At 40.8% G+C, this 16,281-nt stretch overlaps 2 protein-coding genes across 3 annotated transcripts; one reads left to right on the top strand and one right to left on the bottom strand.

Annotated features, from left to right (window-relative positions):
- Positions 1-948: 948 nt before the first annotated feature.
- Positions 949-8,675, bottom strand: ttl (tubulin tyrosine ligase). Its single transcript, XM_028007640.1, has 7 exons — positions 7,906-8,675; positions 6,628-6,706; positions 6,287-6,519; positions 5,878-6,013; positions 5,531-5,800; positions 4,230-4,373; positions 949-4,149 (listed from the first exon to the last, which is right to left on the bottom strand). Exons 1-7 carry the CDS (start codon positions 8,075-8,077, stop codon positions 3,957-3,959), a joined length of 1,227 nt encoding a protein of 408 aa, XP_027863441.1. The 5' UTR covers positions 8,078-8,675; the 3' UTR covers positions 949-3,956.
- Positions 8,676-10,150: 1,475 nt separating this feature from the next.
- Positions 10,151-14,766, top strand: fignl1 (fidgetin-like 1). 2 transcript variants are annotated; one of them, XM_028005948.1, is made up of 3 exons: positions 10,151-10,308; positions 11,795-13,724; positions 14,600-14,766. In XM_028005948.1, the coding sequence occupies exon 2, from the start codon at positions 11,812-11,814 to the stop codon at positions 13,693-13,695; it is 1,884 nt and encodes a 627-aa protein (XP_027861749.1). In that variant the 5' UTR covers positions 10,151-10,308; positions 11,795-11,811; the 3' UTR covers positions 13,696-13,724; positions 14,600-14,766. The 2 variants fall into 2 exon arrangements, with proteins under 2 accessions (XP_027861749.1, XP_027861748.1); XM_028005947.1 differs by lacking the exon at positions 14,600-14,766 and having other exon boundaries at positions 11,795-14,568.
- The last annotated feature ends 1,515 nt before the right edge of the window (positions 14,767-16,281 follow it).

Here is a 16,281-nt window from a genome sequence, read left to right as displayed (position 1 = left end):
GGTCAAAGCCCCCGTGCCGCTCAGTAGTGGGATCGCGCCTGTGAATAGACGCTGTAGCGCAGCCTGAGTAATACAGCGAGACTCAGTCTTTTTACTACGGTAATGTTTTCATCTTCTTACGCCGCCTCGCCAACTACTATAACCTGGGCAGTAAAGCGTCTAGAGGCCTGGGCAGTAAAGCGTCTAGAGGGGCAACAAGAACGTCACGTTTTCTACTAAAACCACTGCAGCTTCTTGGTTCCGCAGCGCCCCCAACTGGACAACAACACAAACAGCAGCTATCACTGTTTTGCTTTTCTCTTCCTGATTCTCCTTCAGGTTTTATGTCCTTTCTTGCGGGTAAGAAGTAAAAGTTTAATTGGGATTAAAAATCATTTTTCTTATCAAAGCATATTTTATATTTATAGAACAGAAGAATATCTAAAGAAACAAAAGAACTACAATTATCAGAATCCGGGTCATCGGCCCAAGTCAAAGGTCATTTCAAATTAGCTGCTCATTGAGAGTACCATCTCCAAGCTTTGTCGTGAAAAGTTAAGTGGAAGGAAAAACTGTATTAGGGAAAAGGTAGACAACCCCAAGAATCCAGAGAATTGTGAAGAAATGTTCCTCCAAGACTTTAAGGGAGTTTGACAAGGTGCGATATGTAATTAATATATGTGAGTTTTGTACTTTTCATTATTGAAATAAATGAAATCCCTAATATGCTGATTGTTGGTTCTCGTTTTGGAGCAGAACTTGAGCTTTTCTCCCACAGTCTCCTAACCAAAACTCATGTTATTTCTTCACCTGGATTCCTCTGAGTCTGTATCATAAAAGATATATTTTTAAAAACACCTTCTAAAAATATGAATGGTTCATTCAAACAAAAAATGTACAAATATTTAACATTTCTGCCCGATTATCTGAATGATCAAAATAAATCACAGATAAAAGAATAATCAAGAATTAGAGACAAATGTTTGATTTTATTCTAACACTGTTCATCATGAAGACAGATGTTCATGCAAGCTTTAAAACTAAACGTTACAGCAAGGGGAAAAAAAGAAACACAACCAGAATGTTAGCTTTTTCTTTCATTCTGCCAAACAAACAGCTGGACAAAAGTTCATCTTTGGTAAAAATGAGAGGAATACCTTATAAACAGAATTAAACTATGCAAAAAAAATTTAAAGAAACTGACATCATGATTTTTAAAAGTTTACTTCAATGCAAAGTAATAAAGGTGCTTTTTAATGTTTTCCTTTTTATTCCTGCTAAAGGCACCCTTCTCTCTCAGACACTTCCTGCTCCCATCATATTCCATTTCTGGGATTTTCCCAGTCATTATGGACATTAAAAACACAGCAAGTACAAAAGGCAAATATCACCTGATTTCAGAGCCAGACACCCTAGAAAGAAACTAAAAGACTAAATAAATAAAATCCTGCCTTTATTTTATTGGTTTTCAAAGTGAATGAGCAACATTTAATGTTTCTTTGAGCTGCAGAGTCTTTTTCTTTCCTTTGTGTCTGAGCTAAGTGAATGTGTAGTTTACTGGGATTTTATTTCTCTAAACTATTGCTCTACAATGCCTTTCCCACAGTCCAATAAATCTCCATAACAACCTTCATTTTTCCACATTCTTCTGGGGCAGCCATTTTGTTCTAACGTCCTCATTTGCAACGTCAACTACTTTCTCCTTCCTTTATGTCCTTCATTTTATTTTTTACAATTTTTGCAAAATTCCAGACATTAAAATTAATTAAACTACAAGCTCAGTGGAAAATTAAATGTCATGACAAATGCCCTTTACAGAAACAGTTTCTCTTTGTATCTGAAGGAAACAGGACATCTTTGACCAACGCTAACCCACCGAAAATGAGACAAAACCTGCTAAATTACTCATTTTGTAGCTGAAATTAAATTGAACAAAAAACCCACAAACATCTGACTACTGATCACAAACATTTAGCTAAAATAAAAATGCTGACATCAGCTAACCCAATTTCAGAGGGTCATTAAATGTTTTAAATAATAATTGACATTCTCCACTACCTGCTCTATTTCACGTCCAAATGCTTGAAAACTAAACCAACACGTTGCTTTCACGATAACGCGTCATCTAACTGCACAATAAACATAAAAACACAAAACAAAAAAACTGTTTCTGTCTGGAGCTGAATGCTACATGCTTTTCTACAAACATGCTCTCTTTAAAAACAAAACAAAAAAAAAAATCAAAAAATATTTTTGTTTACAACACTTTAATACTAGACTCTTGTCTTTCATGTTGTGTTCCTCTCCTTTTTTAATCCACTTAGAAGGCTGGAATACAAAAGATCTTTTAGGGCTGCAGACATGGCTCTTGATACTGTTGAAATTGATGGCAAGGGATGGCAAGAATGCTCATTTGAAAAAAATAACACAAAAAGGCAGCCATTCATCATTTTCATGTCCAGATATCACCTCAGATGCACGGCACCAAGCGAGCATCGCTCTAATATTGTAAACTCCCAGGATTTGAGAGGTCACAGCCTCACGAGTAGCTAAAATCTGCGAATACCTGAGAGCCCACCTAAAAACGCTCAAAGTTTCAAACTCAAACAACTTTTAACAGTTTTCTGGACTGAACATAGCTTTGAATTAAATAACAAAAACAAACCCCCCCGAAAAATTAACAAAATAAAGTTAAACCAATTTTGGCTTCTTCATTGTCCGCTCAAAAAAATGCTCATTTTTATAGTTCAAACCCCAAATATATCTTGAAATACGTTCATTAGCACAGTGAAACTGTGTTACCACTAGCTAACATCTACAATGTTTCTTATCTGGAGGTACAGCCAATCAGGGCTAAGGAAAGTCAATGGTGACCCAGGATTGGCTGCCTTCAAGTAGAATTGCATCTAAGTATTCCAACTTCCCAATCTGCAGGAATCTGGGTGAGCAACATGATTTTCTATGAGGACCAGTAGGTGTTGGTCTCAGAAATGGTATCTCAGGAAAATTTCAACATTATTTCTATATTAAAAACCATCGTTGGTGCCACTCATGAAAGAACCGCCACAGTAAGAAACTTAAAAATGAGAAAACATAATGTTTCTAGTCCGTTTTTTCCTCCCAGCTGCTCCTCAACATAAATATGTAGTGTCTTATCACTCATGTTGTTCATAAATGCTACACTTCAAGAAGATCTTAAACCATAATTATGAGTAGAACCGGTCTTTTGCATGGTAAAAAGAGACAACTAGAATGACGCATCACATAATCTGGTCGTTGTGTTGTGGGCATTGATCATGTGTAGCAACAGAGCAGCCGGCTTCTATAGAACAAGTATGAGCCAATAACAAAGCCACGTTTAGCGTCTGTTTCAGGGAGAGTGGCTGGAAATCTAAGGCACGGTAAGACTCATTTGGAGCATCTCAACTTCCTTCACACCTCCATCCATCCATCCATCCATCCATCCAACGATGGAGGAAAAAAGGGTTAGAAACCCTCACAGTGTTCGGTACACTGCAAAAACAAAATCATACCAACTAGACCATTTTGGTCTAATTTCTAGTGCAGATATCATGGAATACTGTAAATAAGACAAAACTAACTTAAAAGTAACTTTTCAGCAAGCTATAGGAGCTTCCTTCATATTGATGGAAACAAATGATTATTTCACTTATAGCAAGAAACTTTTCTTGTCATTAGTGACATAATCTGCCAGTAGAACGTTTTCATCAATATGAAGGGTTTACTGACTCAAAACAAGCTCCTAGATCTTGTTGAAACGTTATTTCTAAGTTTTTGTCTTATTTCAAGTTTACTAAGATATTTGGACTAGAAATTAGACCAAAAGTCCTTGGTAAGATTTTGTGTTTTTGCAGTGTGACCATCTCCCACCGTCTTCTTCATCACTTAACTGACTGTAGAAGCCATGTGTTTCCACATGTGCTTCTCCTGCTGGGTGAGGTTTGGACGGAGGGCCCCTAGAGGCGGGTGAAAGGGCCCACGTGCAGAGGGCCCCTCAGCTTCGGAGAGGAGCAGGAGTTGGAGGTGAAGAGAGAAGACGGGGAGGAGGAGTAAGGGGACGACGAAGCGGACGACGAGTCGCTGTTGAGCGTGAAGACGCTGGAGATCGCCACGTCAATGATGCCTTGACATAATTCTGGGTAGAGTTTCCTGAACCAGATAGGTGGAAAACCATTAAAATATGATCTGAAACACAAATAAAACTGTGATTTGTGAAGAGCGTTACTGACTGAGCGCAGGCTGGAGCGCCGTTGATCTCGATGAGCCACACTTTGAAGTTTTCGTCGACCATGAAGTCAAAGCCAAACAGCTGGAAGCTCTGGTAAGACAGGTGCTTGGTGCTGATGGCCGCCTCGATGCACGACAGGCAGCTCCTGAAACCACACCAAAGTCTTCTCAGCGTCCAGTAATAACCACATTAAGGCATGCTATCCATTTCCTGTTGGACAGACAAACCCTGGCTCTCTGAGTTCACTACTTACCTCAAGCTAGCAGGATGTGTAAAGTTTTAAACTTTAAAATACAAGGTATTATATCCTATCAAGCATGTGCTTCCAACTGCAGGTTTTATTCAGCAAGCATTAGTTATTGTTCAGTTGTTTAGATAAAGGACTTGATGTTGGTGCCTCAATTTTTTTCTACATTCTCTTCAAACTAACTAGTCCTAATAACCAACCACCTGTAAACATTAAATTGTTAATGATTTATTGTTTTTTTTTCCAGTGAGATGCACTGAAATAGTATTTTTAAAAGGTGGTTCAGTGTAACATCCATCAAAACAAGAAGGTCCTGGGCAGAATCAGAACTTCTGCAGGAATCAGGTCGTTGTTTTAGACAGGAAACACATTGGGATTAGCTGGATGATGTCGGAGTTTCCCTCCTGAATGGGAGTCAGAAAGATTCAGAGTGCATTCACACCAGCCCTGCTTAGTTCGCTTTAATCAGATTCCAGTTTGTTTGTCTAGAACGGTTCGGTTCATTTGGGGAGGTGTGAATGCAACATCCACCAAAAAAGCAAACTCTTGTTTGCCTGCAAACCTCGGTCTCAGTTCAGTTGAAGTGAACTCTGGCGAATAAGAGACAGTTCCAAAAACAGGAAGCGGACTAAAGCACAGGACATTTTGGATAAATACAACCAGAACAAACACGCTGGTAGAGCACTAGTGGAAGAAATGACTCGGTATTTTACCAAAAACAAAAGAGAAATCCTACAACATCTGACACTACTCCATTTTGTTTTCATTTTGTGAATAAGAAAGTTGCGCTCATTGTCTTCTTCAGAGGTATTTGTATTGTTTCCTTCACTGGTTCTTGGTGCAGCGCCACCACAGGCAGAGAGGAGAACAGATTTTTCAAAAGGTTTAGCTTGTTTAACACAGTACAGTCAGAAATAGAACCACACCAGCTGAAAATGTAACAAATGTTGCAACTTTGGTCCCAATCAGACTGAAACTACTCCCAGGTTTCCTAATCCCCTCCACATCTGCTCCACAGTTTCCAGCAAACTGAACTGAAACAGGCATCAACTCACTTGATGACGTGTTTGATCTGAGGTAATATGGTCGTCTCCAGGGTGACGCTGTGAGTGTTGAGCAGGTACAGCTTGAACTCGTCAAAGAACATCTCGTTGCCCTCCTCATAGCGGCCGTAGTTCTGCGAGTGCTCCTTCTGGATGCAGTGATTGGTCAGGTGGCTGGTCATGTCCTGCAGGTCTGCACTGTTGTAGGGCTCAGACGAGGTCCGCAGCACGCCCTCCCGGTACAGGTAGATGTTATACTGATGGTCCACCAGAACCCAGCTCCTGTCAATGACAGAGCAGATGAGAGTCAGGCATCTGAGGCAGATTCTCCAGAGGCGCAGCATGGCTGAAACACCTGCCTGATGTCAAACTTCCGATGGCCCGGCTCCAGCAGTAGGGGTTTCTCCAGGTACTTCTGGATAACATGAACCTGTCCCTGATTGTCAATATAGTCCAGCAGCTGATTGGCATCATGCGAGATCAGAATACCAGCACCTGGTGCAACAGGAAGGTTAGCTTAGATTTCTATCAGCAAATCATGAGGTCAAAGTTTAGGTTCTATCAGCTCAATGGTGGCTATAAATGCTAAAGATCCACTAAAATTGGATGGGTGGATAGATGGATGGATAAAAAGATGAAAGATTGAATGAAAAGATAAATAGATGGATGAAAGGATGGATGGATAAAAACACAAACATCTCTTTTAGCATCAACTCAAAAGCCGTCCATAAAAATAAACCAGCAGCTGAGTCAGAAACCAGTCTGTACCTTTAGCTCCAGCAGAAGACTTGGCGATCCACACGGTTCCCTCTCCGCTCTCCTTCTTAGCATGGTAGGACGCCAGGAAGACTTCCCGCTCGTCTGTCTTCGGGTTGCTCTTCAGGTGGCTGATGCCGTTGGTAGCCGGGGCAACGGGAGTGTTGAGGTTGGTGGGGTAGATGATGTAGGACTCTGGGAACCAGTTGCTGGAGTCTGACAGCTCTGGGCTGGTCTTTATTAGCCTAATGGCCCAGAAGGAGAGTGGTCAGCTGATTTTACTCCCTCTGGCTGATCAGCTTTCAGACGAGATAACAGAAACAAATGGGTCTGAGAGGAAGACAGAGACTCACTTGACCAGCGACGCCTTCCTGCACAGTTTGTCTGCTCCTCTGTAGTAATTCACCAGCTGCACCAGTCCTGGTTCATGGCCTGAAAGGTCAACATGAGGACATTTCAACGTGTTCCAGTGACACTCGAGTCATTCTGAAGTTGAAGTCATAAACAGGAAGATGTTTAACAGAAACCTTAAAATCCAATATGGCTGCCCTGTGTTTAAAATCAACAGCTTGTTTTCACTCCACACAAGCTGTTTCCGACCAACTGTCACATGAATTATAATCAAACTCTTGAAATGTTATAAAAAAGTAAAATGCAAATTAGGGATTTTTTTTTTTTTTTATCATATGTTGATGTTACGTAATGTCATAATAAACAGGAAGGGACCTGGACCAACCATTTCAGAAGCTGGAGGTTTGGACTTGTACTGAAATTTTTCTGAGTTTTGTGCCTCTGGTAAGGCACAAAGGTTCTAGAGGATGGGAGCCTTAGCTACATCAGAACTTATTCAGCAAATGTGTTTCGATCTCCCCATTAGCACATTGACTCTTTTCCGGAAAAGCCAAAACTACCGCAAGCAAGCAAAAGGGTTTTTGTGAAACTGAGGAAATTATTTTGATTTGCAGTTTCTATCAACTGTTTCTAACACAATACTTCAAAATACACATTAAAATGTATATGGAAACACAGCCACTGTTTATTTCGGTTTTAAAAGTAAAACTCATAATATTTAGTTTATTACACAAAGAAAAATAAACAAACTTTAAGCAATCTGACTCATGTTTTTCCACTCTTCCTCCAGTAATCTGGGAATTTTTATTTCCACATTTCTAATCAAATATAAATTTAAAACTTCCTTGTTTGTTGCTGACATCATCTCTGGTTCATATGTGACAGTCTGTGAGGGATTTCTCTTGAAGCTCCAGCAAGCCACGCTTTTTTCCTTCCACTCAACTTTCCATTGACTCAGTAACTGTCTCCTGGAACTGTCAAGTTATCATTCTTCCAAATTACTGTAAAGGGCATTACATTTCTGAATTTTAAATAATACATTGGTAATAATTTGTGGGAAACTGACACAAACTTTAATTGTCATAATTAACATTAATAAATGCTTGAAATCAATCATTCTGTGTTGAATGAATCTAATTGCGTTACACCATTTGAATTTGAGAACTTTTGGGTTAAACTGCAGAACAAAACTGGGGGGTTTTTCTACACAATGAAGACATGAATAAGTCCCAGCAGCCTGATACTGAATGGGTTGACACCAAATATAGCACATCACTCACCAAGGCGTCCAAATGGCAGCCGGTTCCGCTCACCGAGCATGAGGTTGAACCTGGGATTGTCTCTTTTCAGCCTCTTCCAGTGTCCGGTGGACAGCAGGATTTTAGATACTTCTGCATAAATAGTGCTGTTATCATCGCGGCTAACAAAGGTGTACATGGGAGAGCTCATCATTCCACGCGGACCACAAACACGTCAAGTAGGCTACAAAGTCTGGCTTGTTGTGTGCCGGTTAGCCGTGGGTGGAGGCTGGATCTGCAGCAGACAGCCTGGTGGGGATTATCACCTCTGCCCGAGCCATGATGGTGCTGATGAGTCGGTCATATTAAGTCCACACTTTTAACTGGGCTCAAACTGGTTTCCAATTGGATGAATCCAGCAGCTAGAGGCTAACACATGTTGGCATGAGATATGAAGGGTAGTTACTGCATGTCGCTGAGCTGATACGGTCCAGTTCCTCTTCCCAGACAAGGGTGTGTCTGTCTGACTGGCTCAGTGCTGCTCCGGTTCCTGGGGCTGATCCCGTCCGGATTCATTCACATCCTATCTCCACTTTAGCCAAGCAGCTAACGGTCTCCCACCGCTTCAGATGCTAACAGTAAACTCTTCCTCTGCGCGTCGCCAAAAAGCTGCAAAAGTAAATATGAACCTCTCAAAATACAAACTGGCTACTAACTTTACGCTTCCATTTCAACAATACACAACATCCCCCTCAACAGCGCTTTATTCTTTGGAATCTCAGGCATCCGCTATCAACACTATAAACAGAGCACTCTAACTCTTCTGGGTAATGTAGTTTCAGACATCAGGAACACCCAGCGTAGTTTACAGCAAACGATTTTAATGTAGCATAAAATAAACTGTGGATGAATTTTAAAAATATCTATGAAGAAATAAAACATTTAGTAAATTCAGTCACAGTAAAGGTCGCGGCGTATATCCTTTTCACAAAATGTACTACATTTCCCAGAATACAACGCACTTAAGCGCTAAACTAACGCAGGTGTTATGCCGAGAATTGCATGCCCTGTCTCGGGAACGCGCATCTCACAGTGATGAGAAAACGAGCTGACTAAACGGAGCAACTCTTGACAATATTTGCATGCATTTATTTTCCCTAAATATTATCCTATTGATATAAAACTCATACCAGCAGTTAGGAGAAAAAGTTAAGAGATTTCTGTCTTTACTGAAAAATCCTTATTTAAAATATAAAAAATATTTTTATTTCATTTTAGGTCTTTTTTATATTTTATAGGTAATTTTCAAAAGTCGTACTTTTCTTCAATAGTTTCCAGGTCATGTGACTCATTGACGCGTAATGTACTAGTCTGGATAGATAGTCATTTTGATGAGTGTGCCTTAGTAGTTTTAGGTCTTTTCATATTTTTAGCAATTTCTTTTACTATTGTTAAACTTTTATACGCTTTTCTGAACATTTAATAAATAATGATAGAAAAATTATAATATTTAAGGGATGTAACAATGTTATTTGGAAAAGGTAAGAGAAAAATAGAAAAGCAGTCTCAATCATTCATTCATATATTGTATATTCTGTAACCCTCATTAAACTAATTGAAGTGCGCAGATTTCAATAAAATACAATGCAACAGTTTAAACGAAGTATGTGTAAAAATAACTAAAGATCTTACTTCAGGTAATGTGCTAATAATTTTTCTTGGTTTTTAATTTTTGGTTAGGTATCATGTGTAGGTGTTCATTTCGTATCTAATGCCTTTCAAAAGAGCGTTGTGTCACTAATGATTCACAGTAAAGCAACAGCTTGACTAAAAAGGAAAATACTGCACAGCTACTGATGGGCTCACCAACGTTGCCACTCACAACATGGCGGCGAGTCATCTGTGGTTATCACGTTAAGACCACAAGATGGCGACGTAAACCTTTGTTATTCACAACGTGAAAGGATATTACAGTTTTAAAAGAAATAGTATGTTCTCTATGTCGAAGACAATTCTTTATACTAAACAATAAACATAATTTAGAGGATATTTGTTGAATTCTAACTGCATCTGAACGACAAAGTGTAACAAGTTTTGGGTCTCGTTCCATTCTCGTTGGGAAACCTTTTTAAAATGAGTTACTTCTACTTTTCTTTCAAACAAAAAAAAAATGTTTTTCGGTTGTTTAAACAGAGAACGTATTATATTTTCATCTGATTTTCCTAGAATCATTAAAAAGTAACGATGAAAGTTCTCATTGTAGGACTCCTTAGAGAGACGAGACAGGAAGTGGCGTCACGGAAGAGGAAGCCGAGTGGCGGGAATCAAGAGTAAAATTATGGCGTTTTAAAGTGGAACAGTGATTGTAACAGTTAGCGTGATAAAGTTAGCTGTTCCTTTAGCATCTTTAACCTGGTCAGAGCTAACAGGAAGGCCCTCCCGACTGTAAGTGATTCCGGTTATTCTCCGTGCTGTGAAGTGTTTTGGGGTGGAGGTAATAACTGTAAACAGTCCACGTGTGGAGGGCATGAAATTATGGAAGTTGGTAAATATCTGTTTAGCATAACTTCCACATTTTGTCACTTCACAACAGCAAACTCTATCGTATATTATTGGGACTCCATGAAAGTCCACAAAGTTCTGCATGTAAGCTTGGAAATCTGGATGTCTGCCCGACCAAACAACGTGTTTGTTTATGTTTGAATATGATACAGTCTGTTTAAGTTGCCCCATTTTCCAGTTATTTCCCCCAAATTTCACGATATTCCCATAATTAATTACTATGGAAAGTTTCCAACATGGAATATTTTCTTGAATCCCCAGGCTGAACTTCCCTGGAAACGTTTTCAGAGGTTTCCTGGAAATATGATGTCTCCATTGTGTTACTTTGTTTCAACATTGACTTGTCCTCTTTGTTGACATTCTCTAAAAAACATCTGAAGTTTTCACAGAGCTGGATTTATATGGAGATTGATAACTTTACACACATCTGGACTCTATTTACTAATTTATGAACATTCCTGTTGCAATAGGTTTTATTTAAGGTTCTCAGAGTATAGGAGGATAAATACAAATTCAGGTGACATCACATGTATTAATATGTGCTGCTTTGTGTCGGTCTCTACATTAAAATACCAACAAAGTTTGTAAAGTGACAGAATGTATAAAAGTTCAAGAGGTATGAATACTTTTGAGAGCTGCTGTAAATGTATTTAAAATTGTGATTTGGTTCTTCCTGATTATTGCTATTCTAAGGGATTAAAATATAAGAAATATAATTTTTTTTAATGTAAAGTACTATGTAATATTTGTAGTGTTTGTACTGCAAATAATAGAATGTAGATATAGTTCTATAGTTTCAGCAGCTGAAATCAGATATTTACACTGTACAAAAATACAACAAACATTTTCCTCCCTGTCTGATAAGTAAGATTAAAGTTTCCATGTTTTAGGTCAGTTAGGTTGTTAAATACTAAAATTATTTGGTTCTGTTGAATGTCAGAATAATAGATAAATAAGAAAAATGTTATGAATTTAGTAAAATGTAAAGGTTTACCTTAATTTTGTGGGTTGATTTCAATAATCAATTCATCTAGATTATTCCGATTAATTGTTTCAGCCATACAGTAATCTCATGTTTTTTTCTTCTATATTTTGGAAGGGGAAAAAATGAACAAATTCCTTGTGAACATTTTCAAAGTAGCACCACAAAATCAGTGATTTTGTTTGGGTTTTTTTTGCAAAAACAGTGTGGAATCCTGGAGGGACTGAATTGTGTATTTTCCTCTGAATCCTGCTTGTTTGTTTTTTATTTTTCATCACAAACCGTGAAGAAGAGCCTTTTTCTCCATCTGCGTCAGATGTGGAGCAGGCCTTGGCGTTGACAGAGGTCATGTATTTTTCATAACGTTTGTCCCCTCTCCTCCATCAGGCCGGAGCAGACCAGGCATGAGTGGCGCACACCTGGAGGAATGGCAGCGCAGGTCCTTTGACATTTCATCTGGCAGCTGCACACCTGAACAGAAGGCCGACGCCTACCGGGCCCACATCCTCTCCATTCAGTATGCATGGGCAAGCTCCCAGCTTTCTCAGGCCGGCGCGGCCGGTCTGCTCAGGACCTATTCGGAGCGCTACGCCGCCGTGCTGGACTCGGATGACCCCCAAACGGGGCTCAACAACTATGCAGAGAGCGCTCTCCATCTGGCCCGCAGTCAGAGGAACCTCAGCGACAAATGGGAGTCGTCGCTAACGGCGGAGAGCGTGCTGCGGATTCCCTCGGTGCAGAGGATGATTCAGGCGAGTTCAGGAAGAGAAAGCTTCCTGGTGGCACCAGCAGATGTTGACATACCTGTGGGACACGAGAGCAGAGGGGACCCCGCCTCAGCTCAGGTTCAGTTTACCGCAGCCAGTCGAGCACCGTCCAGCTCCGAGGTTAACAACGTTATCAGGAATCTAACAGAGAGACCGAGAACTTCAGAAGGGATCTCAGTTAATTCAAGCGTTGTCCCTCGACCCGCAGTACAACCTCAGTCAGCGTTTGGTCATTCTTCTTCATCTGGTCCTTCAGGAGGCGCACAAACCCATCAGTCCTCCTTCTTTCCCTCCTCAAACCCGTCCAAACGGAAGAACTTTTACAGTCCAGACAAAAGCGATGGCATTAGCGGCCAACGTGGAGGTCCAGGGGCAACCGAACCCCGCGCCGTGAGCAACTTCAAAACCGCCCAGGAGCAGTTCATCGTCAATCAGCAGAAGAAACACTCCTACCAGCCCCAGAGAGGTCACCCGCCTGGGATGGCGGCGGCCATGAAAAAGTCTCTGGGGGCCAACAGATCTCGAGGGGCGTTCTCCAAGTTTGTGTCACCGATCCCCCGGCCGGAGGACGAAGACGGCAGTAAAAACTCCAACCCAGAACCTCAAATCCTGGACGAGCGACTGAAGAACTTTGAGCCAAAGATAGTGGAGCTGATCATGAGTGAGATCATGGATCATGGCCCGTCGGTTGCCTGGGATGACATCGCTGGCCTGGAGTTTGCGAAGACCACCATAAAGGAAATTGTGGTGTGGCCCATGCTGCGTCCCGACATCTTCACCGGGCTCCGCGGGCCACCTAAAGGCATCCTGTTGTTCGGGCCCCCGGGAACAGGGAAAACGCTCATCGGAAAATGTATCGCCTGCCAGTCCGGTGCGACCTTCTTCAGCATCAGCGCCTCGTCACTAACGTCCAAGTGGGTGGGCGAAGGAGAGAAAATGGTGCGGGCGCTGTTCGCCATCGCCCGCTGCCACCAGCCGGCGGTGATTTTCATCGATGAGATCGACTCCCTGCTGTCCCAGCGGACGGATGGGGAGCACGACTCGTCCCGCAGGATAAAGACGGAGTTCCTGGTTCAGCTGGACGGCGCTGCCACGGCAGCCGATGATCGCATCCTGGTGGTCGGCGCCACCAACCGGCCCCAGGAGATCGACGAGGCCGCGCGGCGCCGCCTGGCAAAGCGCTTGTACGTCCCCTTGCCCGAAGCCGGCGCCCGGCGGCAGATTGTGACCAACCTCATGGCACAGGAGAGAAACCATCTGAGAGGACAGGAGCTGGAGAGCGTGGTGGCAGCCACAGAGGGTTTCTCCGGCGCCGACATGACCCAGCTGTGCCGGGAAGCCGCGTTGGGCCCTATACGCAGCATCCAGCTCAACGACATTGCCACCATCAGCGCAGATCAGGTGAGGCCGATTCTCTACGCCGACTTCCAGGAGGCCTTGAAGACGGTTCGACCCAGCGTGTCGGCTAAAGACCTGGAGCTGTACGAGGACTGGAACCAAACCTTCGGATGCGGACGGTGAACTCATCTGCCTCCGCTTGAGACCAGGAGGTTCTTTGGCAGAGAGCAAATAAAATCTTTGAGTGCTGGAAGGCATTACCTCTGAGTTCATGTTAATAACACAAAACAGAAAAGAAAATGTATTTCTTTTGAGTTTGATACACAGTGCAAAAATATAAATTCAGTGGTTAAAACGGAAAATTTCTAATTTATGCTTCCCACAGAAAGAACATTCTCTCCTTCTGTCAACAGGTGGGGGAGGGACTGAATGCTAAATGCAGTCAGGACATTTCTTTTACTGCATCTCTTCATTTTATGCACATTTCAGCAGTTTTTATACCATAGTAATGATAAAAACTCTACTTAGGCAGACCGTGGTACCAGTAACTGGGCAGTTACCAGTTAGCACCTTTATGGTGGTTTTGTGACTGCAGTGTTTAAGTTACCAGCAGGGCGGCGCTTGGAGGTATCTGAATTTGATCAGGTGAAAATCTTAAAGCTGTGGTTGTGAAATGCAACAAATCCACCTGAAAAGCTTTGGATATTAAACTTTAGCTAAAGGATTTATCGCACCAGCTTCTAGAAATAGTTCCTCACATTGAAACCAGTTTGCTGCTCAGATGTTTGGTTTTTCCTGCTCTATATTTGGATGAACTTTCCTGAAGGTTTTTGGTTTGGTCTTTCAACTCTTTTATTTTGAAACCTTGAGTTTCTGTTTTCTATTGTAACGTGATTTGAAGTTCGTGTTCAGCACCTTGTTGGCTTCACAGAGCATGTTCCACCTTTTAGTTTTTATTTTTTGAAAAGCATGAATGTTGTTAGGAATATTTGCTCAAAATGTCACATAAAAATATAAATTTCATATCTGTAAAGTTTATAACCCAGAATAAAAAATTAAAAATCTTTTCTGTGTTTCTTGTGCTCAGCGACTCGGTTCTCCTTGCTGATCTGATCCACAGAGGGCAGTGTCATCCCTTCAGGTCTCCCCGTCCTGAAATCTTCCTGACTCTGGATGTGTTAATAATATCTACGGAAGTTGAGCAACACTGAGAGAATCCTGAGTTTCATGAATAATAAAAAAAGTTTTCATGTGCTTTTCCTCCCTTCCTGTTAGAGTCAGCTGTGGAGTCGACAGAAAAAAACGGCTTCTGCAACTCGACTGATAATAAACATCCATGTTCCTGTTTCAGCTCAGATCCTCATCCAGATACTTGATGATTGGTTAAAACATCTTTATTTGGAATAATTGTCCATTTTTTGTGGTAGTTTTGGCTACAGGATAAAAAAAATGTAACACTCACTGGACATTTTCACATTGTTACATCTACAAATTGCATTGTTTTATCTGACAGACATCAAAAGAAGGGTTGATTTTGAAGTCTTTCCACAATTTCTCATTTCAATTTAGTTCTGGACTTTGACTAGACCATTCTAACACGTATTTATTTTGGTCTAAACCACTCCAAATCTTTGGTTGTATGTTTAGGGTGGTTTTCCTGCTGGAAGTTGAAGCTCCACCCCAGTCTTCCTCATGCAGCCTGACTCAACTCTGACCAACTTCCCCGTCTCTGATGAAGACAGATGATTCTACACAGTGAACGGCCGTGACCTGGTAGGTGTGTAGTTGTACCAAGATGTTATTTTATACCCTAATCCTGTCCTAAACTTCTCCCTGAACGCTCTGATGTGTGTAATGTTCAATGCAATTAATTGCCTTTTTAAAGAAAAAAAAAACTACAAAGGTTCTGGTTACGTTTCTGACGTAAATCTGACGCACAAGCTACATCCGCTAACAACAGGTGGACAACAAAGCCACTTCTCTTGGTCCATTAGAGGTTAATTTTTGATTAAAAATGATCAAATAGGTCGCTGAAAAAAGACTATTGCTCAAGTTCAAGATGCCTAAAATATCATCTCAATGCTAAACATGTAGCAGCAGCACAGACTAATGTCAGATTTCACAGCGTTCACATTTCTAAAGAAGTTCCATGAATGATTAGGGCTTCCTGAAACACTTTGCACCAAAATGATGCTCGGAAACAAAACAAATTAAAAACAATAAAAATCTTTGTTGTTGAGCTCATGTTTTATTTGTTTAATAATTTAGCAGCAAACAGATGTTTTGAATTGAAAATGTTGATTATTTTGTCTATGTACTTTTTGATAAAAATGTGTTTAAATAATTACAGACCCTGCAATTAACTCAATTAAAAAAAATATTGAGCCTCTCTCCACAACTCAGTTTCTTAATTAAATTATTTTTGCTCTGGTAGCATATATCAATTTTATTTACAAAGCTTAAAACAAAAAGTACTAAATTATTAAGGGAACTGTTAATAGACCATTAGTTGCACTGGATTGCTTTAGGGCGTCAGAGTGAAGGGGCTGAATACAAAGACAAATCAGTCCTATTAGAAATTTCACGTTACACCTTTTATGTTGCTCTGTTACATAAAATACATTGAAGTTTTTATTACAGTATGATAAACGTGGATATGTTCTCGGGGTGTGAATACTTTTGCGCTCAGCTGTAAACAGACTTTTACAGACTGTGCACAAATTAAATGAAATTTTCATGCAGAATTAATTAGCAAATCTTTGAAAATCT

Source organism: Xiphophorus couchianus, chromosome 22, assembly GCF_001444195.1.
Source record: "Xiphophorus couchianus chromosome 22, X_couchianus-1.0, whole genome shotgun sequence".
NCBI lineage: Eukaryota > Metazoa > Chordata > Actinopteri > Cyprinodontiformes > Poeciliidae > Xiphophorus > Xiphophorus couchianus.
The sequence above is the reverse complement of the archived record's forward strand: the minus strand, read 5'-3'. Positions and strand labels throughout refer to the sequence as shown.